The sequence below is a fragment of the Artibeus jamaicensis genome, unplaced genomic scaffold (assembly GCF_021234435.1).
Source record: "Artibeus jamaicensis isolate MK-2021 breed Jamaican fruit bat unplaced genomic scaffold, CSHL_Jam_final contig_464, whole genome shotgun sequence".
In the NCBI taxonomy this organism is placed as follows: domain Eukaryota; kingdom Metazoa; phylum Chordata; class Mammalia; order Chiroptera; family Phyllostomidae; genus Artibeus; species Artibeus jamaicensis.
The window spans coordinates 5,536,840-5,561,457 of NW_026521842.1; the positions used below are offsets into that span (position 1 = coordinate 5,536,840).

At 52.0% G+C, this 24,618-nt stretch overlaps 1 protein-coding gene across 1 annotated transcript in view; it reads right to left on the bottom strand.

Moving 5' to 3' along the window:
• Positions 1 to 1,616: 1,616 nt before the first annotated feature.
• ATP2C2 (ATPase secretory pathway Ca2+ transporting 2) overlaps positions 1,617 to 24,618 on the bottom strand; it is a 53,979-nt gene continuing 30,977 nt past the window's right edge. The window contains exons 12-27 of the mRNA XM_037142417.2: positions 18,633 to 18,757; positions 18,388 to 18,485; positions 17,440 to 17,541; positions 15,971 to 16,060; positions 13,842 to 13,943; positions 12,307 to 12,463; positions 10,869 to 11,039; positions 9,444 to 9,541; positions 9,297 to 9,347; positions 8,101 to 8,267; positions 6,846 to 6,914; positions 6,630 to 6,746; positions 5,082 to 5,229; positions 3,798 to 3,896; positions 3,501 to 3,642; positions 1,617 to 2,111 (exon numbers count right to left, since the gene is read on the bottom strand). Coding sequence (XP_036998312.2) covers positions 1,993 to 2,111; positions 3,501 to 3,642; positions 3,798 to 3,896; positions 5,082 to 5,229; positions 6,630 to 6,746; positions 6,846 to 6,914; positions 8,101 to 8,267; positions 9,297 to 9,347; positions 9,444 to 9,541; positions 10,869 to 11,039; positions 12,307 to 12,463; positions 13,842 to 13,943; positions 15,971 to 16,060; positions 17,440 to 17,541; positions 18,388 to 18,485; positions 18,633 to 18,757 — 1,855 coding nt within the window. The 3' untranslated portion in view covers positions 1,617 to 1,992. The remainder of the gene's footprint in view (positions 2,112 to 3,500; positions 3,643 to 3,797; positions 3,897 to 5,081; positions 5,230 to 6,629; positions 6,747 to 6,845; positions 6,915 to 8,100; positions 8,268 to 9,296; positions 9,348 to 9,443; positions 9,542 to 10,868; positions 11,040 to 12,306; positions 12,464 to 13,841; positions 13,944 to 15,970; positions 16,061 to 17,439; positions 17,542 to 18,387; positions 18,486 to 18,632; positions 18,758 to 24,618) is intronic.

Here is a 24,618-nt window from a genome sequence, read left to right on the forward strand (position 1 = left end):
CTGAGAACAGTCAGCATCGTACCACACAGGAGACAGCCGACACACTCAAAGTGTCCACATCAATGAAGTTACTGGTGAAAATGAAAAACGAGTCTTGTTTTTTGGAAAACACTAAACGGACTTTTTGGCCAACCCAATACTTCATGGCTCACATTTTGTGTTTTATTTAGTAAAATTTTACCTATCTCATTTTTTCCTCTACAAGCGTTATTGTTTTATCTTTTCCATTTACAATCCACTTTGGGTTTTTTCTTTTTTTGGCATGGTGTAAGTAATGGTTAAGAGTAACTTTCGTTGTCATTGAAAGTATCAAGCGACTCTGGCTCTTTTTATCTTTTCAAGGGGAAGCACATCTTGGGCCACTTTGCTGAAGGACTCTGAAAGGCAGAGGGGCACAGGAGTGTCCTTGGCTCAGGGCGCAGTCCCGCAGTGGTCACCTGCTGCGTGTGAGCAATCAGCTGGCCTCCATTGCTCAGCAGTTGCCAGAGGTTGGCCGCTGCTGGGCGGAGGCCACCCCTGCCTGAAGGGTCCTGCCGCCAGCCCTCTCAGTCTTCTTTTTGCAGGGACGGCACACAAGGGCCCCTCCCCACTCAGCTCTGGTATCACTTGGCTGAGGTGGGGGCAGAGCGCCATAGCGACCTCCCCAGGCTATATTACTCTGGAGGGGTCTGGACTCTGCCTGGGAGCTGCAGGGGTTCACTCTGACCGTTGACCTGGCCCAGGTGACGCCATCCTGGGTAGCCTGTCTGTGGCCGGGTGCCATGATACTTCATGTGCCAACTTGAGCTAGGCCATGGTGTCCAGTTGTTTGGTCAAACACCAGTCTAGATGTCTCTGAGATATTTTATGGATGGAATGAACCTTTAAATCAGTAGACTTTGAATAAATCAGGTTACCGTCATAATGTGGGTGGGCCTCACCCAATCAGTTGAAGGCTTAGGAGAAAAGACTGAGATCTTTGAGGAGGGATTCTGCTTTGGACTTGAGCTGCAGCCTTAACCCTTTCTCTAGCCTGTTACTCTGCCCTGAAGGTGTCATACTTGCCAGCCCCAACGATGATTTGAGCCAGTTCTCTCCCTCCACTTTATTGGGTTTTTTTTTTCCCTAGAAAACCCTGCTAATAACTGGGTGGTTATAGTTATGGCCTCATTTCCTGAACGGTGAGCTTCCTTGCTGGTCCTCCATGCTGGCTTTTGCCCAGCTGCAGACGGAGGACTGGGACAGAGACCTCTGCCCTGCTGTCCTTCAACTTGAAGGACAGACACATGTTAAGGACAGTCTTTGGGGCAGTAGGCAGTAAGACTCATTGTCAGACAGGCAGGAAACATGCCAGTTCCTGGTTCTGGAGGGAGAGGCTGTAAACTGTTCATTTTAAAAGCTGGGCCTCGCCCTGGCTGGTGTAGCTCAGCAGAGCTGGGCCTTCACGGAGGCGGTTCGGGATGTGGCTGCTTCTTGCCACATGTGTGGTCACGAGCCCAAGGCTGTGGCTTTTCAACCTGGCCACTTGCAGGAAAAACACTAATTAAATCCATCAAAATAATAATCAGGCTCCTGGCAGAGCACTTCACAAAAATACCCGAAGCCCCATTCAGTGGAGGAGGAGATGGGGCCTCCGAGGGGCCAACAGCAAGCAGAGAAACAACCAGACGCCTGGGCCCGGGCCCAGCCCCCATCTTCCCAGGCTGCCAGGTACCCGCGCATCCTGCACGAGTGGGCTGCACCACCATGAGCTGCAGTACAAGTACCTAGGCAGACGTGGTTTATAAAAATCACTGTGATTTAATAAATAACAAGGTCTTTCTGTACAGGGTCCTCATAGTCTGTCCCAGAGCCCGGAGGGAGGGGATGTGTAGATACGAGTCTGGGCCAAGCTTCTTGCTGGCTCCCCAGGAAGAACTCAGTGAGTGACCTAATGCTGCGGTGTCCTGAAAACAGCCCTCTTCAGACATAAAAATATGGTTATTTAGGGGCTTTTACACGGGTCGGGGGCCACTATACAGCTTCACAGTGAGCCCGGGCTTTCTGGGCTCTGCAGCAGAACTTTTCACATAGTTTGAGGAGCTCTGACAAAATGAACACGGATGAGGCCAGGCCAGTTAAGAGCAGCAAGTCTGAAACGGGAAGGGGAGGACAGGTCAGAGAGCACAGCTTGTCCTTCTGGCCACCAGCCCCGCTCTGCCCAGGACTCTGCCAGTTCTCCCCAGTGTCAGGGCAGCGCCCAGCATGCAGCTGGCTACGGGCCTGCCATGCCGCTCTCAGGAACTGACTTATGGAGAGACAGGCAGGGGGTCAGGAGCTGGGGCCCAGCTGCTTCCATTGCCCTGAGCCCCCCGAGCCAGCTCCACAGGGACCGGTAGCCGTTCCAGGTGGTTCAGGGCAAGGGGCAGGTGTGCTGGGTAGTGGGCATGTCACCAAGGTCAGCAGCCCCTAACCCTCACTTCTGGCCCCCAGCCCCTCTGACTTATTCTAGTGGGTTAGTCCCCAAAGTCTCCCCCGGACCCCGCTGTGTCTTACTGTTGGGAACCACCCCTGACCCCCTATCGTCAATGATGCATGACACAGGTGGTGTCCAAGCACAACACAGTGTCTCCTTCAGAGCTGGTGAGCTGCCTTAGTGCTCAGGGATGGGAACACCCATTAAAATGTGGGGGCTCTTTTGTCTGTGCCCACAGGGTATTCACAGGAGACCTACTGAGACACTGCTTTTCAGATTTTAGGGAGAAAGAGCCAATATTCCCCAGTCTTGCCTTAGATCCCCTGTACTCTGCCTGGGAGCTGCCTCACCTGCCCGCCCAGGGTGGGGTTGGCTGATAGAGAGCTCAGGCCAGAAGGGAGGGAGGAGGCAGGAGGCAGGAAGGCCGTGGTGTTTGGCTCTGCTCCCTCCAAGTTCCTGTGGTCAGTGTCCCTCTCCAGGCGCCTGCCTCCCCCTCAGGACCCAACCCTCCTCCCGCTTCTGCTCACTGTCATCACAGCCTCAGGCAAAGGAGGTCAAGCCCCCTTGGGCAGCTCCCAAAGAATGAACAAGGGTCTGCAAGAAGCCTAGTTGAGGATAGAGGAGAGTCCTGGGGGCTCTGGATTAGGAACATGGGCTTGGCCCCTAGAAAGCTGGTCACTAAATCCTATCACTTTCAGCAAGAACTTCTGGGTGGCTGACGCCCTGTAAGCAGGTGTCCAAGTCACACTGGCCCCTGTTTAAATCCTCCACTGCCTGTGGGGGACAACTCACTCCTCATCTGAGGCTCACAGCATGTCACAGGCTAAGCCCAGACTGTCACTGCACCTGCCATCTGTGCCCTGAGCCTCCATGCCCTGTGGGGACCGAGATGCTAAATCCCCTTCTGCCCTGGGCCGTCCATGTCCCGTCACGTGGCCATCCTACCCAGTGCAGGCACCAGTCTGGTCCTTTGGGGATGGAATGGCCCCAGGTTGGGACTTAGCAGCCCCCCTGCCCAGGTGTGTGATCGCCACGGAATCTGGGGAGCCCACCCCCTCCTACTCACCGAGCGCCCCCAGGTTCTCCGTCTGGAATACCCTCTGCAGGGGTGGGACGTAAATCACCGCCAGCTGCCCTAGAACTGACCCGAGCACTGAGTAGAGGAACATGCGATTCCGGAGGAAGCCGATCTCGAATATCAACTTGGTCTGCAGGAGAGGGGCACATAACTCCCCCTCAGACAAGGGTGCCTGTGTCTGAGGGCCCCTGGGGGGCTCGGGCAGGGACCACGCTTCTCACTGAGAACACAATTCAGTTGTACAGGGAAGGAAGCTGAGAGGGCCCTGAGGGCGGCAGGTCTCACCTGAGAGCGACAGGTCAAGGCATTGAAGAGGTCAAAGAATACAAAGCAGGTGAAGGTCATTGTCGTGGTACGCGGGGTGCTCGCCTTGTCTTCGGGGATCTGGAACATAAGTGCATGAGAGGAGGGGATGCAGCCCCTTCACCGAGAGCCCAGGGAGGGAGGGAGCACCTGTGATCGCCACTTGTGTTCAGGTCACCGGACTTGGTTTTACTGGGAATTGATCAAAACCTCCTGTCAGTCTTGAGTCAACTAGCGGGACCCAGAAGAGTGTCTCCTGACTGCCCCGTCCCCAGGACCTGGCCCCTCTGTCAGCACCCGGGAGCGGCTACTAACGGGCCCTGATGTTGGAGGGAGAAACCATGGATTAGGAAATGGAGTGTCCCTTCCTCCAGCAGGTGACACCTCTACAGTTCTACATCACAGAGTGTCACTTCCTACAAGGAAGGCAGAAGGACCCCGACCCCACGGAGAACTGAGAGGCCTGTGAGGCTGAATGAACAAAGCCACTGACCCCTCCCTGGCTCTGGCCCTGCTGGTGAGACCTGCCTCAGGTCCCATTGTGGTTGACATGGAAGGGGTGGGGTGGGTGCTGGAGCCCGAGGCGAGAAGGTTCTGGGCCGGCTCCCAGAACTTCCCTCTGCTCTGGCCCCTGCAGCAGTCCCCATTCCTGTCTGAGCTCATCTGCTGGGTGCCGCTGCAGGGACCCACACTGAGGACCTGACTGTTACAACAGGAAGGTCTGTGTCTCTGCCTGCACTGGGCTAAGGACACAGCTGGACAAAGGTGGGGCCTCTGCCACTCTCCCGGGCAGGGGCAGAGTCTGGGAAGAAGCAAAGCCGCTCTTAGAGCACAAGAGTGGCCTTCTAGCGTCCCATCGCCCTTCCTGCACACGGGCGATTGGGGCGGAAGGTCTTCGTCTAGGTCACTGGGTGGCTCAGGAGGGGGCTCCCTGAACTTTCAGGCCACAGAAAGATGATTCCTAATAAGATCCTGCCAACTATCACCTCCAGGAATAAGACAGGAGTTTCTTTTAGTAGATTTCAAATTATTTCCTGGTGACAATGGAAAGAAGCAAAAGCATGTGTCCCATTGGAAAAAAGCCTGAATTCTCTTCTCTGCCCCTGAGGCCTCACATCCTCCTGCTCCGTCCCACCTCTGCAAAGTCAACTCCTCGTGCCCCCGCCCCACAGCAGGGACAGGCCCCCTTGCCCCCCACACACCCAGCTTCGTATCAGCCGCACAGCCAGGCACTGAAGGAGCCGAGCGGGCGAGGACTTTCCTCACCTCTTTCCAGAAGATGAAGAGGGTCCCGCTGATGATGACAGAAGCCGACAGGAGGATCTTCAGGATGAGGGCTCTGCTGAGGATCATGGCCTTGACATTCCTCGGGGGCTGCCGGAGGGCGTCTTTGTCCACCGGCTCCACCCCCAAGCTGCTCAGAACAAAAAGGGAAACTTTGGAATGAACCACTGAGAAAGGCAGTTTTGAAAAGGCACGCAGCAGTCACACAGAAAAGGAAACCTGAAGCAGAGATGTGTTCAAGTCACCATCAAAGGCGCGGCCAGGATGGGCAGGTAGCAAAGGCCGCCCTGTCGTCCCCTGTGAGCCAGAGCTGTTCCCAGCCTCACGGGGACCTCCATGCCCTCGCTGGAAGCCGGCCCTGCCCTTCTGACCTGTCCCTAACTGCCCAGTCCCTTGGCTCGTTCCAGGGAGTCCCCCACAGCCTGAACCCCAAAGGCAGCCTGCCCACCTCCACCTGGACAACCGGCACCCCTACCCAACATCTTGACCTTGGAACCACACCTAGTCATTCCTCTGCTCAATTTCCATCACCACAAGTGGCCCCAAAGTTGGGCCTGGCCTGTTGCAGCTGGCCAGGGGAAACAGGAGCCAGGCCCTGCCCACCATGGAACTCCCTGTCCACTGAGGGGCAGCTGCCTTCAGCCAGTGCCGAGACAGTGGTAGGTGGTGTGCGGTGCTGAGGAGGGAGTGGGGTGGTTGAGGCCCTGCTCTGAGCAGTTATGGCTGAAGTCCTGGCCCTGTCCTCAGGAAGAGCATGGAGAAGAGGGAGCCCTCCCTCTGGGCGTGGGAGGGGACAACCCAGTACAGCCCTCTTCCCTTCAGCAGCTGTCACTGGTGGTGATTAAATTAACAACAGTAACAATAAACCAGCTATCTCGGGGACAACACCTGCTGTGCGCTCAATCCCAGCAAAGTGCTGTTTGCCTTGGTCTTCCTCTCTCCAAAGCCCATTCTCCCTTCTGCATCAGCCAGCCCGCCGAACTCTCCCTTCTCATTCATTCAGCCCGTAATTGGCTGAGCCCCTCCTATATGCCAAGCACCACTGTAGGAGCTGGGGGTCCTGCAGGGAACAAAACAAAAACCTTGCCTCTGCGAAGCTGACGTTCTAAAAGGGAGATGGACTATGTATAATTAGATAAGCAAGGAAATACATGTTTTCCTGTCTGGGGAAAAATGAAGCAGAGTAAGGTGACTAAGAGTGAGGAGGCTGCTGTTGGAGTAATCAGGGAAGACTTCTCGAAGGCAGTGACGTGAATGAGCAGGATGAGGCCATGCAGCTAGCCCAGGGAGAGCATTCCAGGCAGAATGTCCCACTGTGCCCCATGCTGCCTGCAGAGGTGCTTCAGCGTGTCCAGTGCACTCCACTCGCCGTCTCTCCCCCAAGCGCACCGCGGAGAAGTTTTCTGGGGCTCCTTAGGGCCCGTGATAGTGCCTGTGCACCCCTTGCACCAGGCCCCGGTGCCGAGGAGGGGTGCAGTCAGTGGAGGCTGGCAGAAGCAGCGCGGCGGCCCCAGCCGGCCGGCGCCTCACCTCTGTGCCGGTGGCCCGTCCATGATGATGTTGATCCACAGGATCTGCATGGCGTTCAGAGGGTTGGGCAGGCTGCACACGGTGGACAGAGTGATGAGGCTCAAGGCCGAGATGCTCCTGCAGGGCACAAGCCGCAGGACAGGGCCCCGTCAGCAGCTGCTCGCCTGATGCGGGCGCAGCCCTTGATGGCACGGGGACAGGCTGGCCTGGACTTACGTGCTCAGCTGAAATCGGACAAAGTTTTTGATGTTGTGAAAAATCCCCTTGCCTTCCTCCACCGCATTCCTGCAAGAGATGAGAAAGCATTTGCTTGCAAACAAGGCCTGGTGGAAAGCCAACTCTGGCAGCTGCTACATGAAGTGTCGCCTCTGGGTGACACTGTGCTTGTACCCCTCCTTCCTGTTCCCCTTGCTGGCATTATCAGGAACACACTAATAGAGAATGATGATATCCCAACAGGCTTCATCAGCTGCTGGAGACAGGCCCCTCAGCCGGGGTCACCCTTTTGTCCGAAGTCTAAATTGATCTGTCGTCTGAACCCTGGGACCGCAGCCCCTGCCCAGGACTCCTGAAGTGCCTCATGCGCCTCTGTGATTCACCAATGGCGAGAGGCGCGGCCAAACCACTGAAATCCAACAATTAGATCCAGGGGCACAGCAAGAGAGAGAGCTGAGGTTGAAAACATCATTGTATTGTTAGAAGGCTCTTCGTGAAAGTGCTTGAGCCCCTAAGGTAGTAGAAAACTGTCTAAACCCTCCCCTTTTTTACTAAAGTGTTCTGCAAAAGAACTGAAGCTGTAGAGCTAGATATTAACTACACTTTCTTACCAAGAGGAACTGTTTTAGGAATTCCTAGGGTGAATCCATTTATAAAGCAAAGGCCTCTTTTGTAAAGCCAGCAATCACACCAAACTTCAGAATTTGTTTAGATTTTTGATATTTGGTTCAAGGAAAGGTTTTCCCCACCCCCAGTTATTGTAATTTACATAAACCACTCCGGTGTTAATGACCTGGGTGTTCTGTCCAATCTCTTTTCAGTGCCTGCAATGTATGTCCCAACACAAACAGCACTAGAGTCAAACTGAAAATACTTGTTTTCCTCAAACTGAATACATTCACTTGTTTAGTGTTTTTCATTTAACACTAGAATGTGAGCATTTCTCTGTCATTAAAATGTTCTTTGAAATGGTTTTGTGATGGCCACACAGGATCCCCTCTTGCTGCTGGCATTTAGGGACCCAGGATGCCCTGTGCGTGGCGGACCCAGGCATTCCTATCAGTGCACACGTTAGGGTTCTGCTGCGCCTGTAACATTCCCCTGGTGCTGCCTGCCACTACCCAGGGTAGCCCCCACGGCTCTGCTCTAAGTGTTTTTTGGGACTGGGACACGTTGTATCTACAGATCAGCAGGTTAGGGGAGAGCTGGTTACCCCACACATTTTTGGCACTAAAAACACCTGAAGAGAACTCACATGATGGCTGAGAAGTCATCATCCACCAGGATCATGTTGGCAGCCTCTTTGCTGACATCAGTTCCCGTCCGCCCCATGGCGATCCCAATGTCTGCAGACTTCAGGGCTACAGCATCATTCACCCCATCCCCAGTCATGGCCACGATTGCCCCTGACTCCTGCAAAGCCTTTGGAAAGAGCAGGCAAGGGGAAGCATGCAGCCTGAGGCCCTTCCTTCTAGATCCTTCCTCCCCCCGATGCTCTGCTGCCCACACCATGTGGCTGACAGCAGAGTCCCCTCTCTGGACAGCACTGGAGGCACCTGGCGGGAGTCTGATCCCAGCTCTACCCCAGTAGCTGTGGGAATGAGCAAACCTTGATCCTCTCCACCTTAGTTTCTCCATCTGCCAAATGGGAACAATAGTCCCTCCTTCCTAGGGCTGTGGGGAGGCCTAAACTCAGACCACGGATGTGACAGTGCCCCGCAGTAGCAAGGGCTGGGACATGTTGTCCATCACCGTTAACAAATAATAATCAACTCGTCCCCCGAGCCACACAGTGCCAGCATTTTCTTTGAGGAATAACTTGCATAGAGATTTACTGTGCAAAACAAAAAACCCCAAGAACAACATAAAAGAGGCAATAGAGTCAAAGGGCAAACTTTTGAAGCGTACACGTGCGGGAAACCACGCACATTTGCAGGGCTCATTCCAGTACTTTCAGTTTTTGATACACAATCTGAACATCAGATCCACTCTTTGGCACCTGCAGTGTGCCGGGCACTGTGCCAAGAGCGTCATAGGCCTGGCTCCCTTCGATCCTCTTGCCAGCCTTGTGAATTAGTGGGTGCCGTTCGTCTTTCCCCGCTTGACAGACAAGGAGATGGAGGCCTGGAGGTACTTACAAGAATATGCCAGAGAGCACTCGACTAACAAAGGCCAGCCTCTTTTTATTTTCCCCTTTGCATCACCCAGCTCCTGCCCCTTGATTTTGGTGCATGGGGTAAAGGGCCCCAGTTCTGCCCTCCCCAGAGGCTGGGTGAAGGGCACCGCTGAGGCAGCTGCCCTGGACCTAGGGAAGGAAGACCCAACTTGAGGATGGCTGGGCTTCTTCCACTGTGCGCCCTGGGCCATCCTGTGGAGCAGAGCCTTCACCGATGCCCTGGACTTTACCCCGGATGACAAGTGAGGCAGAACCTGTCCCTGCACACAGCTTACCTTTATGATTTTGAGTTTGTGCTTTGGGCTGGTCCTGAAGAAGACAGATACCTGGATATAGAGGTGTAAGAAAGCAGAGTCAGTGAATACAAAGCTGGGAACACACACCCCTCCACCCCCTCCCAGTGACCCCCGGGAGGACCCCACCTTCCTGACACGGTCGGCCAGCTTGCTCGGCTCCAGACTTTCCACCTCCTCCCCGGACATGGCGCTCAGCTTCCCATTGCACAGGCCGATGTTCCTTCCTGCGTGGCAGGGACAAACCACTCCAAGGGTTTGCTCTGAGGCCTGCGCCTATGGTCCCTTCCCCCGCCTCACGCCACCCACCTGACCTCAGTTCCTGCCTTGGCCTCAGAATAATAAGAACAAGACCACAATGGCTACCATTTACTGAGCGCCTGCTATGTTATGGGATCTAATTCCATCCACAGAATTAACCTAAAACAAAGGCCTCCTGACCCTGCACCTCAAAGATCAGGAGGCTGAGAGGGGAGTAACTTCCCCGAGGTCACAGAGCTGGGCATACTGGAACCTGACAGGGTTCTGTCTGCTTCCACAGTGCCAGGCTGCCTCATGGCAGAGGGGCAAGAGAACCAAGGCGTGACAACCCTCACAGCAGTAGCAAGAGGAGTAGTGGGAGCGGGTTGCTAGCTCTCGTCCCCTGCTGATGAAGAGTCTGGGGGTCGGAGTGGCTCAGTGGTTTGTCAAGGGCACAGAGCCGATGGCAGAAGCCGGACTGGAACTGTGCACAAGGATTGATGCTGCCTGTGAAGATGAAGTGAGATCACGGATGAAAAGCCCCGGCACATAGTAGGTTCTCATTATATTGGGTTGGCCAAAAAGTTCGTTTGTTTTTTTCTGTATAATGGCTCTAGTAGTGCTTAGTTATCTTTAACCTCATTTGAAACAATTTTGTTAGACTCTATTGTGACAGCTGTCATATCAGCCTGCATCTAAAAAAACTATTAAAATTGGTGAATTTTTGTGTAGCCATTTTAGTATTGAAGATGGAAGAAAATATGCAATTATTATCCTTTATTATTTCAAGAAAGGCAAAAATACAACTAATGCAAAAGAAGATTTGTGCAGTGTGTGGAGAAGCTGCTGTGACAGATGGAACGTGTCAAAAGTGGGTTGTGAAGTTTCGTGCTGGAGATTCCTCGCTGGACGGTGCTCCACAGTCGGGTAGAGCAGTTGAAGTTGATAGTGATCAAATCGAGACATTAAGTGAGAACAATCAACATTATACCACGTCAGAGATAGCCCACATACTTAAAATGTCCAAATCAATAAAGTTATTGGTGAAAATGAAAAAATGTCTATTATTTTACGGAAGTAACTAAATGAACTTTTTGGCCAATTCAGTACATGAGGTCTTCTCCGCTTTTGGACAGTCTGCCAGCATTTTAGGGACAATGGCTTTAAGGGTGAAACGCAGGTGCCCAAATCTCAGAATCTTTCCTGGGCAGCGAGGTGAGCACTCCCGACCAGGATCTCTGAGGATCAGCAGAAGGGGTGACCCCACTGTAACGGACTGCAGGTCCTTTCCTCCTCGCCCCCCTCCCCCATTACCTATCGCCAAGGCCGTCTCCAGGGCATCCCCCGTGATCATCTTCACGGACACGCCGGACTCGGAGAGGACCTGCACCGCTTCTTTCACACCGGCCCTCGGAGGGTCGATGATTCCGACAAGACCCAGAAATGTCAGCTGCCCCAGCTCGGGCCCAGATGCCAGGGCCAGCACTGCAGAGAGACCAGACCCACGGGAGTGTCATGGGGGTGCAGGGACCGATTTTACCCCCGGGAAGCCCCAGCCCCCACTATGTTGCAGTCCCTCCTCTGTCTGTGAGGGGCGAGGGCACTGAGCTCCTGACTGTGAGGGGAGGCAAAGGTCTTTGCGGTGGTCACCAATGTGCAGGGCCGAGGTGTCACCCTGAGAGAGCACGAGAGACGCGCTAGAGACAACTTTCCTATCAGAAAACAAGACCTCTGTCCCGGGGTGGTATACAACCCTCACCCCGCCCCAGCAAGAGTGGCCGTGAGGAAGTCTGCAAGACGGCCTACGATGGGACATTTCTGACAATTGTCCTGGTCTTTCATTTGCTCTGCTCTCATTTTGTGACCTCCAGCAGGCTGGGGGTAGCTGCTACCAAAGGTTAAAAAAACATGTGGGAAGGAAACAGGGCAAGAGGCTCTGTTCGCTTGTCTTGGTCTTGAGTCTGTTTCGGTGGCACAGAAGCCAGGCCCAGCTCCAGGGGACAAGTGCTCCGAGAGGGGATGGCACGAGAACTGACCTTCGTCGCCTTACTGATAATGGAGGGGCCTGTGGCCCAGAAGCCCCCAGCTGCACCTCCCTAAGGCAGGTGCCATGTGCCGGTGCTGAAGGCGCCGTCCTCCCCTTCCCGCAGCTAAGTCCCCCGCCCCCACACTCGTCAGCCAGCTGCTAGCCAAGTACAACCTGCGCTCCCTGAAGGGGAGAACCAAGGCAACGGAAGTCCCATGCTTCTCATTTTCCCCTGAGGGAAGACAGTGCTCCAGAGTGTTTTTAGACACTGTCTCTGAAAACAGGCTGACAAGTGATGCGATAGGAAACGTGGTTTTTAACGCTCAACCCGTCAGGAAAGGCATTGGCCCTGGTGCAGGAAGTTAGAAATGGCCAAGGAAGAAACGTCTGCCTTGATTTAAAAGGGTTCTAGGTTTTCCTGACAGTAAGTAATGAGCAAGAAGATCAGTTGGGAAAATTGTTTCTGGGTGTCCCGGGCATCTGTCTCAGAAAACTCAGTACCAGGGTTCCACCTCTTCTCACACACAAGCCACATCTGGACAAATGGGTGCAATTTGGTGGCAGGGGCTCCCTACGAACTGCACACTTGCTTCACTTTCATGGGCACACTGCCTGCCTGCTGTTCTGACCAATCACCTTATTGACTAAGGACCCTGCATTCATGCACTTGAAAAGTCAGTGTTATGTGCAGACTTAGAGCTTGGGGCTGGGGCCACAGTCACTGACCCCGCAGGCCGAGCGACCCCATCTTCTTCTCCTCCTGCTGGCAGAAGGATCTCTGTTGGGGTGTCAGGGGCAGAGGGATGCCCCCGTTGTTGTACATGGTGCAGTAACGGATCACTTCTTCGAAGGCCCCCTTCATGAAGTAAATGTCTTCTTGCTCCTTGAAAAAGATGAAAGGAAAAAGATCTGTCGCTGGAGGCTTCAACTCTCCATGACTGTCACCTCTACCACAGAGAGATGTTCACAGCAGGGTTCTTTACAGTGGACTGCCAGCTGTCCCTGACATAAGGCATATCAGATAAGTCACAGGAAAGCCACACAATGGAATACCATACAGCCCATAAAAAGAACGGGGCTGATCTTTGACCCCTACCACTCCACTCTACATTAAAAGTTACCTTGTTAATGTCACTGAGATTATCCAGTACATTTCATTAATTGATCATCTCTCACCCAGTGTTATGTTCTACGTATGTGATTGACTGTTAGATATCTACTTGTATTTCAGAATGTTCTATCCCAGACTCTTAAGGGGAGTTACCTTGGGTTGGGGATGGGTAGGGAGAGAAGAAGGGAAAAGTTATAAGGAGGTTCCATTTTAAAAATCACATTTCCAACATTTTTTGATGAGGATATATTAGAATTATCTTCATGGGGAGATTTAAAGGTACCAAGACATTTAAAAATAATCCGTAACTCCTTTTATGCATCCAGAATGTACATGCCCACCCACTCATGGCGAAGGCCTGGAGTGAGCTGGGCCTTCCACCTTGAATAAGATGGGAAAGCTCACCGTGGACTCGACATGATAGATCCCAGAAGGAGTGGGACAGAAGGGGAAGGCTGGAGGAGAACATGGAAAGTAATAATAAAACTTTTTTAAAAAAGTTTTTTCAATTGTAGAAAATCTGAAAAGCTACAGGAAATTTTAAAATAAAAAAAGGGAAAAAAAGACCAGCCAGTTGCCTCCCACCCAGGGACAGCCATGAACATGCACGTGTGTTCACACTGTGGAGGACCCCCTTCGGGACTGCGGGGCGTGTCACCCATGGTGACGGTTAAATGAGCGCAGGTGTGTAGAGAACTTAGCGCAGGAAGGACCGGGAGTTAGCGTTGGGGTCGATGTCCACAGAAGCATTCTGTTGCTCCAACAGGAATGACTCAACAGCTGCATCACACGCCAGCACGCCTCGCATGGAACACGCATCTGAATCCGCAGCAAACCCAGGTGACTGGGTCCCACCCCTAGAATTTCAGGAGTTCCAGGGTGGGACCTGAGAACCCACATTTCTGACAACTTCCCAGGTGATGCTGATATGCTGGTCCAGGAACCCCACTTGGAGAACCAGGGATTCAGACAACAATCTCAGAAGAAGACCCCAGACAGTCAAAGACGTAATTGCTATTGACTGTATTCTCATGTATCTGGAGCCTCATGGAAGTAGCCAGAAACTTGAAACTCTTCTCCCTGATGTCTGCATTTTGCTTGAATTGGAGGTAGGGAGTGGGTGGGGGGGAGGGCAGAGAAGCAAACTCACCTCATTCTTGGGGCTGCATTTCACCGCCATCCACTTCTGCTCCGAGCTGAATGGGATCTCTTTTTTCCTCACGTATGAATCTTTAATATCACTTAAGTCCATCTAGGATAATAAAATGAGACACTTTCCGTGAGTCATTCTAAAGCAATCTCTATGCAAATCTCAGTCTATTTAAATTATTCATTATTCAAACCATCTTGGGCAGATGAGAAATCCAAGCAGTTAGCTCACAAAGAAAGGCCATTTGCTTTCCAATGTCCCAACCAGGAAAAACAATTTCTCTTTTCTCTTGTCCCAGGAACAGAACCACATGGTCTTTGAAATAGCTTCCAGCTGAAACCTGCTCAGAAACAGAAGCCTGCAGGGTTTCTGTCAGGAGAAATGTTCAGACTTGAAGCTGTAGCGATTTCCCAAAAAGGACCCCTGGGTTAGCAGGGTGGCCTGTTGTCACAGCCTCGGGTCCTTGCCAGGCCTGACACTTGCTGGCTCTTCGACAGTTTGGGGGCCAATTACTTTATAGCCCTGAGCCTCAGTTTCCCCAACTGTACACCAGTCCTAACCTGTACATTTCACTGCCCCACAAGGGGTGAAAATTGGTCCAGGTGTGGAGCAAAAAAATCTATGTATTCATATGTAAAGCATAGATGTGCATATAGTATATGAACAGATATACCATATGTCTGTGGCTTTAAACTTCCATGGAAGGAGTGATTAGAAAAAAATGTCTGAAAAGGCTCCTTAGGAGGGTCTTATGGGATGCACCGTGTCCCTCCGAAAGATGTGCTGAAGTCCTGACCCCGGCACCTGTGGAGGTTCTTATTTGGAGACAGGGTCACTGGAGATGCCACCTCAGCAAGACCAGTCTTAGGGCAGGCCTAATCCAGTACGACCGGTGTCCCAACGAGAGGAGGGCAGTGCCACGTGAGGCTCAGGCAGAGCTCAGAGTGACGCTCTGCAGACCGCGCAGCGCCTGGGATTGCCGGGAGCAGCGGGAGCGTGGCCTGCCGACCCCTTCGGTCTGGGCTTCCAGTTTCCAGGCCACGAGAGAATCCATTTCTGTTGTTCTGGGGCATGCAGTTTACAATCGGATGCTTTGTTTTGGCAGCGCTGGGAAACTGACACGGGGGCAAAGGTGAAGGAGACGACAGCCACGCAGTGCTCAGCACCATGCCTCTCACACTTCAGCTGTTATTTACTTTATTCTAAAAGGCATATTCAAAAGTCCCAAACCAGGCCCCCCAAATAGTTTGGAGCCGTGAAGGAGTAAAACCCTAACGCATAAAGAAAGGGGGTTCTGCAACCTCTGCCCTCTCTATGCTGCCTGGGGTTGGCAGGGGGAGCAGGGCAGGACTGCTCCCGGGGAGTCACGCCTGCTGTCCCTCCCTGCAGCGCAGCGGGCGCTGTTGAGTGGGCCTGGCTCTCACTGCTCTGAAGGGGGCGACACGTGCTATTGGTATTACTGATATTCTGGAGAGACTTCCTTCTGTGAGTGGAAGGAACAGGATATGGTGTAGCCGTGTCTTACAGCACCTTGTTCACCTTCATGGAGATGCACAGAAAGGGTAACCGTCCTCCGCACTCATCCACCCACCCCGCATAGGCTCCTGGAACACGCCGTTCCAGGCTGTGACACGGGCAAGGGGCAGAAATGAGGGGCCCCGGGTCTCGTGCTAGGAAGGAGACAGGGGAACAGATGGGGATGGGACAGTGTGGCAGCTTGGGGTGCCTGAGTGGGCAGAGGTGTCTACGGAGGCGGAAATGGCAGGGAACTTGAAGACAATGTCTGAGGTAGTTGTGAGAAGGGTTAGAGCACAGGAGGCAGCGGCTGGAAGTGGAGCGGCTGGGAAGGAGTGAGAGGGTCTACTCCCACAGGACAAGCACCCATGGGTGGGCTTCTACCTCGACAAAGGGATCTGATCGGACCTCTTCTGTCATTTGCCCCCGTACACAAAGCAGAGAGGCACCCCCATCAACCCACCACCCATCCCTTCAATCCTCATGAGCAGCTGCTCCACGCCAGGCACTGGGCCCAGAGTGGGGTGCATTTCTGCCAGTCACAGAGCTCAGGGTCTAACCACTGAGCCCCGGAACCAACTGAATGTATCAAAAGGAAAAAAAATATCTCCCACCTTCATAGCCAGGGCGATCAAGGCGCCTTCCGTGGGCTGTCCCATCATGGTGTTTTTTCCGACGACAGCATTGTTGGCAACACAGCCTGCCTGAAAGGGGGTGTTTCTGAATGTCTGTAGTTAATGTTCGGAGCCAGCACCTGCGGGGCCCTGGGCTCCCTGGGGCACAGGACAAAGTCAGACACTGAGACTTGAGCCACTTTTGGAGTCTGGCTGGGGTGGGGGTGGGAGACAAGATTTACTCCTCAAAACACACCGGGGTCCCCACACTTCAACATGAGCACAGTAAATCTCCTGGACTCTGCTGCAAGTTGGTTGTCTTCAAGGCTTGCTGAGCAAACCCAGTGGGAAGGCAGGCAGACTATTGGGGACAGTGTGGGTGATGGTAAGCGGCTGATACTGGCCATGGGCTGCTGTTCAGGGTGACCAAGTATCCTGGGATTAGACAGTGGTAATGGCTTGCACAACTTTGTGAATATACTGAAAACAACTTAACTGTATAATTTAAAAGGGTGAATGCTGGGGTATCCGAGTTATAGCTCAATTAAAAGTAGTAATGAAAAAGAAACACACCAAAGAGCGTGGGGGAGGCCCAACTTCCCTCCCTCACTGGCTGGGTGATCTTGGGTGCTCACACCACTTCTCTGAGCCTATTTATTTATTTTACTTACTTACTTATTTAAAGAGTGGCCTTCTGGTTGGCTACCAGCAAGAGGACCACACTCTCTCTTCATTAAGGTTTTGTTTATTTATTTTTAGAGAGAGCGGAATGGAGGGAGGAAGAGAGAGAAACATCGTGTAAGAGAGAAACATCAACTGGTTGCTTCTCATATGTGCCCTGACCAGGGATGTGGCCTGCAACCCAGGCATGTGCTGTTACCAGGGATCGAACCAGCGACCTTTCACTTTGCAGTGCAACGCCCAACCCACTAAGCCACACCGGTCGGGACTGAGCCCACTTCTTAATCTGCAGACTATTGAGGTAACAGGACAGGCCTCACAGGGTTGCTGTGATAATTAAGTGGCCCTGGAGGTGGGGCCTGTGAGGGGCAGGTGCTCATTAAATGTCATAAAGGAAGACAGCTGAGCTCAGGCTTCTCGGAGGGCACTGCTGTGCGGGAGGACTAATGCGCGTCTCTGGGAGGACGCATGTGGCTGGTAAGTATGAGTATGGACAATACCAGGAGGCAACACGCATCACGGGATTATCGTCCAGCCATCACCGAGCTCCTTCTCTGTGCGGGCTGCTCTAAAGCCTTCCCAGCAGGCAGCGAGGCAGACAGAGGGCTCTGGTTCTTTTCTTGCCTCTGATGTTTCCATCTGTCTCCAGGGCCACTGTGACAGCCTGACCCCTGGGGGCAGCCCCACCTAGAACCAGTTGGTCCAAGAATTGTTCCTCTTTTCAGAGCAAATCCCCATCAGCTCCATTTTAAATGCGTATTTCTCCCATGGTGCTTTGTGACACTTACCTCCACTAATTTCCCCACTGAGACATTGGAAAACTCCTTAATGACTTCCTTTGATGGTAAAAGGCAGACTGTCCCTTGCCCATTGTACCCAACTCCGCTGACCTGCAGGGCAAAGGGGCAGAGAGGATGGCATCAAATGTCAAAAATACGCTCCCCAGGTTGACCCCTAGTATCTTTTCTGGGGCTCCATCCCAGGGGCAAAACCGTAGCCACAAACAAGGCTTTGGGCATGAGGATGTTCCCGGCAGGACTGTGCATTAATCAGAGTAACTGCCAGTAAACTGGGGTAATTTTCCTCAACGGGATATTCTGCAGCCAGGAAAAATTCTGGTTAAGAAAACTACATAACAGCACAGAAGAGTGCTTACGTGTGGAACGGAGGCAGGCAAACTTTTTCTAACACAGTCAGAGGGCAAACATTTTAGTATTTCGTCCGTGCAACCCCTTGTGACAACTCAGCTTCACTGTTGGGACTAGAAAGGAGCCACTGACAACAGACAAACAGAAGGGGTGGCCGCATGCCAACACGGCTTCATTTACAAAGACGGGCAACAGCCTGCGGGCTGCCACTGCTGGCCCTTGGTGTGGAATATGTTGTGAAAAAAGCAGCAAGATACCAAACTGCACATTCGGGGAGCCAATGCACAGGCGAGACTCAGAGCCACAAATGGACTAATCATGGTGAGTTTACATGGGAGGTTATGGATGATTGTTTTCCAGCTTTTAATTTTTATAATGTGCTTATCATTACAGTTAATGAAAAATAAAGATGGCACCCAAAGTCAGTCATGCTCCCTGCAGTTATCGGTAATGAGCAACTTGCGCAACGTAACTGTCCTTGTTTTGTCCTTATCATCGCCTAGAAGACTCCCTGTGCTTTCCCAGGAAGGAAAGGGGCTGGCAGGGCACACACTTGCCTTGGACCGTGTCAGCTCACACAATACCCACCTCGGCATGGAGCCCATCAGACGTCACAAGTTGGGTGACAGTCATTTCATTGGCAGTCAGCGTCCCCGTCTTATCAGAACAGATGACGTTGCAGCAGCCTGGCACAAGGGAACACCAGGATATGGAGGAAAACACAGGCATCACCACAAGTTTCAGGCTTATGAAATACCCAGCTTGAATAACCATGGCACCAAAACATCCATTCAATTCAATTGATATGAATTCAAGCAGCTGGAGTCCCTCACCTAAAGTCTCCACGATGGGTAACTTCTTCACAATGACCTGCTTCTTGGCCATCCGCAGCACTCCCAGGACCAGTGTAACCATGACAACGATGGGCAGACCCTCTGGAATGGCGGCCACAGCCAGGCTGGATGGAAAGGCAGACAGATCACCTTTCACCCACACTTATGAATGTTGTGAATTCCAGCTGGGAGCGGCCACAACTCTACCTGGTGAAACTTGTCTCTAGTGTCCCCAGAGCCTCTATTGTCTCCGTTCCCCATTCCATGATGCACCTGCCCTCTTCCTCAACATCCACTGCACTGAGCTCCATCCCTGCAGACCCTTGCTTTTGGGAAGGGACCTCATCTACCAAATATCTACACTTCAGCATGAATTTGTCTGCCAATTGTTTTGCCTCTTTCAGTGCTTTTGCATTTAAATTGCTCTCATTTATTAAAGAGAAAAGTCTCTGGGCCCTAGGACAGGAATTTCCAGAATCAGGCAATAAGTAGAAAGTGGGATTTTTTTGGTTCAGAGGGTCCTCCCTTAAATTTTACCTTTCATGTCTAATGGTTTAGACACTTCTGGTGAGGAAGACAGACAAGAAATTAAAATCGAGGGAGGCGCAGTGACACGGCTATGCCTTTGCCTGTTGCAGCAGATCTGTTTTGGGGCATCCACGCTCTTCTTTATCACCCCTCCAACTCTTTCTGTACGTGTGACCCCGCTCTCCCGTAGCCACGGTTGATGGGATCAGAGGAGAACATGTGATCTGCGCTGAACCAATAAGCTTCTCTTTTTTGGGAATCTGAGCTGGGATTGACAACATGGGTCCCCCTCCTGTGGGCAGTGTGTCAGCATGTGGTAGGCTGCTAAGAAGGGGCTCTTTCTGCCTCAGTTTGGCTCCAGAATTGGGGCTGACTGCCCCCACAGTTCCCCATCACTGGCCGGCCAAGGGCAGAGGTCTGGTCAAGGGCCAGCTGACCTCAGGGCAATGGGGGAGGCAGGAGGTGAGCAAGGGGGATGGTGCTTTTGCACAGAGCTGTGCAAGAGAGCATCACCATGCCACGCCCGCCACGGTTCGCCCCTGCACTTGAAACTGCAGCAGAGTCCTGCAGGCCTTCAGTAAACTTCTGAATGCACGAACACACCGGCAAACATGTGGTGGGTGTCCAGGCCCACACTGGCCTCGCACATTGTGAGCACTGTATGTGGGCTGGTTAATAATCAGAGAGCCCAGCTGAGGAGGCTCATTCAACCAAAGTCACACACGTGTACTCCATCCAATTTAAGACAATGCTGCTTGTGAAGAACACCATTATCTTGTGCACCACTAAGAAAGAGCAAGACACAGCCAATTAATCAGCAACACAGGCCTTTATCATGTCACTTATAAGGAGTCTGACTTCAGAGAAGTTAAAATGTGAAAACAGATGTGCATCTTAGAATCAAAGAAATACAGTACATGATGGTGACCTTTTACCCGAGACAGCGGAGCATCGTTACATAAACCAAGGTGACCGAATGTGGCCCAGGGGCTGCCGGTTTCTATGGTGATGGGAAGAAGGCGGCGAAGGCCGCCTCGGTTTTATGGTACAGGCTGGCAAGACTAACTGAGCAAACACTTTCAAGGGCTATGAGGGGGACTTCCCCCCTGTATGGCGTGGGAAGGGTGGCTTTGTACCAGGAAACTTTCATAATCAAAACCAAAACGAATCTACAAACTAATAAAGACCAGGGTGGACCAGGACAAGCAACATACCTCAGGTCACCCCGAGTGTCGCTCAAGGCAGAGGGATTGGGATGAAGTGTTTAAGAGAATGATTCTCATTTCTCTGTTTCGGAGAATCTCTTCCTCACCGGCTACCCTGCCGGTTCTATATTCTAATTTGGCCATTCTGAGGGACTTGAATTCTGCTAAAAACCTCCTTGCAAAGTCACAAGGGAAACGAACAGTTAATTTTCTCTGAGTGACAAGTTTCCCAGAGATCAAGGAGAACAAATGAGACCGAAGAGAATGTTAAGATGGAAATCAGGAGTGAGCTTGGGGTTGGAGGGCAGGGATGGACACGGAAGGCCTTTTTGTTGTTTACCTGGAAATACTGAATCACCATTTGGCTCATGGCACTTTCTGTGGTTATTAGACGGGCAATGGACTGTCAGTAGACAAGTGGATAAAACAGCTATGGGACATTTCCATAACAGAATATGACTCAGCCACAAAAAAGAAAATTTTACCTTTGCCGCAGCACGGGTGGGCCTGAAGAACATTGTGCTAAATAAGCCAGTCAGAGAAAGACAAACACCACATGATTTCACGCATATGTGGAATCTAATGAGCAAAGGGAACCAATAAGCAAAATAGAGACAGACTCACAGAGAGCAGGCTGACAGCTCTCAGGTGGTGGGGGGGCCAGAGAGGGTGGAGGGACTGAGCAAAGAAGAAAAAAAGAGAAAGAACTCATGGACACGGACAACTGTGGTGATTGTGGGGGTGGGGAGTGGGTGGACGCGGAGAAATGTATAGGGGGATAAATGATGATGGAAAAAATTTAAATAAATGTATAAACAAACAAATACTTTTTCTAAATGGGAGTGGGCCCTGGCTGGTGTGGCTCAGTGGATTGAGCCCAGGACTGCAAACCAAAGGGCAGCTGGTTTGATTCCAGGTTGGGGCACATGCCTGGGTTGCAGGCCAGGTCCCCAGCAGGGGGTGTGCGAGAGGCAACCACACATTGAGATTTCTCTCCCTTCTCTCTTTCTCCCTCCCTTCCCCTTTCTCTAAAAATAAATAAATAAAATCTTTTAAAAAAATGGGAATGGGACGCATCATTTTTGGGGGGAGGCTCTTGAGCATCACGGCACCTGAGTGCTCAGGCTGCTCCGTCCCTCGGCCGTCACCCCTGCCTCAGAAGGCTCAGCAGCCCCAGCACTCTTTTCGGGAGCTCAACCTTCTTCCCTGGTCCTGCTTCTTGCTGGGTCCTGACTGCGACAGTTTCCCATCCCGGCCTCACTCTCAGAGTGCACTTCCCGAGCTGGCAGCATCAGCGGCCACTGGGAGCTTGTTAGGAATGCAGCGTTTCAGGCCCCACCCAGACCTCCCGAGTCTGCCCAGTAACCGGTGTTGCACAGGCTCTCCCAGGACCCTGGGTTTCTTTAGCTAACGTCCAAGACCCTGCTCGGCAGTGAGCCACTCATCCAGGACGTCCTTCCTCACTGCCAACTCCCCTCTCCACAGTGCAGCCTGCCGCTCGCTGCCCACCGCCCCCTGCTCTTGCTCCCCTGAAACAAGACGGGTTCCTGCCTCCCATCACCTTCAGTCTCCATGTGAAGAGTGGCCAATGACTTTCATCTCTCTGCTCCAAGAGAACAGTGGTGATGGCATGGCCTGGTCGAGAAGCACTCTGATGAAATAATGAGAACCGAGAGAAAGGAGCCCGTCATCTGCCCCGGGATCTGTGCCTTAGCTGACCCCACCATCTCATTCTGCTCACCCGGCCCAGCCCCAGTCCCCTCCTGGTGTCCCCCAGACATGCCTGCTCCTTCCCACCTCCAGGCCACACTCGTGCCCTTCCCCCTGCTGGAAGGCCCTCCCTGCTCTTGCCTTAGCAGGCTCCTTCTCATTGCTCCAGCTTCGACTCCTTGAAGAAACCTCCCTGGCCACCTTTTCAGGGCACATCCCCTCCTGTCTCTCTTTTTTATTCTCTGACTCTGCAATTGTTCCCTTTGTAGCACTGATTATAAGTCATAATTATTTATTAACAGGCACTTAAATTTACATTTGCTTTCCCAGTGAGCCTGCAAACTTCATGATCCAGCTCCAGCAGCGCTGGATGATGCAAACGGACAGTCAGCAGATGTCCCATAAATACCTGTAGGGCACGCGAACCAACCAATCTCTGATGGCCGCCAGGGTGGGCAGCAAGGGGCACTGCCAAGAACCTGGCTTTGGCTCAGAATGCAGCGGGTTTGAAATTGGTCTCTTCCATAACCCAATTCTGTAACTAAGTGTGTTACCCTTAACCTCAGTTTCCCAGTCTATGAAATGGAATCTGTGGAGCTTTGTAACAATGAACTGAGGTCACGTGTTCCACTTGCGCTCCTCCTCCTTGTCACAGCATCACTAGACCCCTGGGTGTGCCCCCTTCACCACCTGGAAGATTCTACGGAATCTAGGGAATCCCACCGCTCTCTCCATTTGGATCATGTTCTTGGCAGTTTCAACATCTATGTCGATGGCCCTTCACATCCACCCAGCTTGTACTTCCTTGAACTTGCTTCCCTGTTGAATTTCTCCCCAGCAACTTCTGCCTAGTGTTGTGGGTGAATTGTGTCCCTTCACAAAGCTATCATTAAAGTGCCAAGCCCCAGGACCTGTGATTGTGACCCTATTTGGAAATAGGGTCTTTGCAGATGTGACTAACTGGTTAAGGTGTCCACCCTAGTCCAGTATGACTGGGGTCCTTAAAAGAGAAGAGACACAGAGATGGCCACTCAGGGAGAGGCCATGTAAAGACAGAGGCAGAGACTGGAGTGATGCAGCCACAGGCCAAGGACTGCAGGCAACGCCAGAAGCTGGGAAAGGGGCACGAACAGATTCTCTCCAGACCCTGCCAACACCTTGACCTCCAATGTCATGCTCTAAGTGTGAGATGGATTTAGTGAAAGCAATACGATTAGGTCGCGAGGTCAGTGTAGACACTGACACAGATGGGTAAGTGGCCATCAAAAGCTCCATGAAGATGGTTTCTATTTTCTTTTATACCCTTTGCCACACCTAACTGCTCAGGATATAAAGTTGGGAAACCTCGGCTGACATGAGATCACAGCCCGGCACATTCAGAACACCCTGGGCCCCGTCACCGGCGGCCTTACAAGCCCTTTCTTGCGGCTGTTGCAGAAATGCGATGATGAGCCTGGCACATTTCAGGAAAAACGTCCTGAAATCCAGCAGGCCTGTCTGGACAGCACAATGGCCTGCCTTTCACGGTTCCAAAGCATTTGGGAGCAAAAGCCCAAACCCTGGTGGCAATCCACTTATTTATAGATCATTTAAAGCAAAAACCTAAAGACAATGACCTGTTAGTGCAGCTTCTTATACCGAGGACTATCTTTTTCAGATATTCTGATCTGGTTTGGATGTGTTTCCTAATGGAAAAGGTGGACTTTATTTTTCGTCTTGGAATCAGTTTCAGATGGAAATTTTCAAATGTCTGTCATCTGTACTTCGCTTTTATGATTTCTGTCGCACCTGCCTGCCTTCTGTATTCTAAGTACATAGCATTCTTTAAACCAGCTTGTCTTCTTTATCTTAAGGTTTAAAAAAAAAATCTCACACCCCCAGGATTTGGTCCTAATGAGATTTAATTTGTTAAAGAAATGGCAAAGTGTCTAAAACCAAAGACGTTTCTGATTTCCATTCATTCCAAAAACGGTTACAGAACAGTCCTGAGAGAGGACGCACACCTTCCCACGCACTGATTTCGCTGGCCTGTCCCTCCATCAACGCACATGGTACAGCGCGACCGAAAACCAAGGCTGCTTCAAGGACCTGCATGTGAACCTGTTCCATCGCTAACCGGCAGGTAAGGGGCATCCCTTCATTCTACACAGACAAGCTTGACCAGGCGCCAGACACATGTACATCGAAGCCTTAAAGAGAGGTTCCGCTGCCCACACTGGCCAGTACTGGGGAGGCAGCACCCCGTGGCCTCCAGGTCCCCGCCCAGGCTGGGGGGCCCAGGCCCCTGGGAGGTGTGTTGCTCCGATGTACTGTAGTGACAGTTACTGCACGGCTGACTGCCAACAGTTGACGTTTATATATAAACCAAAACAGCCCCAGAGGTGCTTGTAATAACAGCCTTTGGTGCTTTCTTTAGTTGTCCCTTTTGGGATATAACGCCCATACCATAAATTCCCCTTTTAAAGTGAGTATGTAACTCGGAGGTTTCTAGTATATTCAGAGTTGTGTGACCATCACCAAAATCTATTTTAGAGCATTTTCAT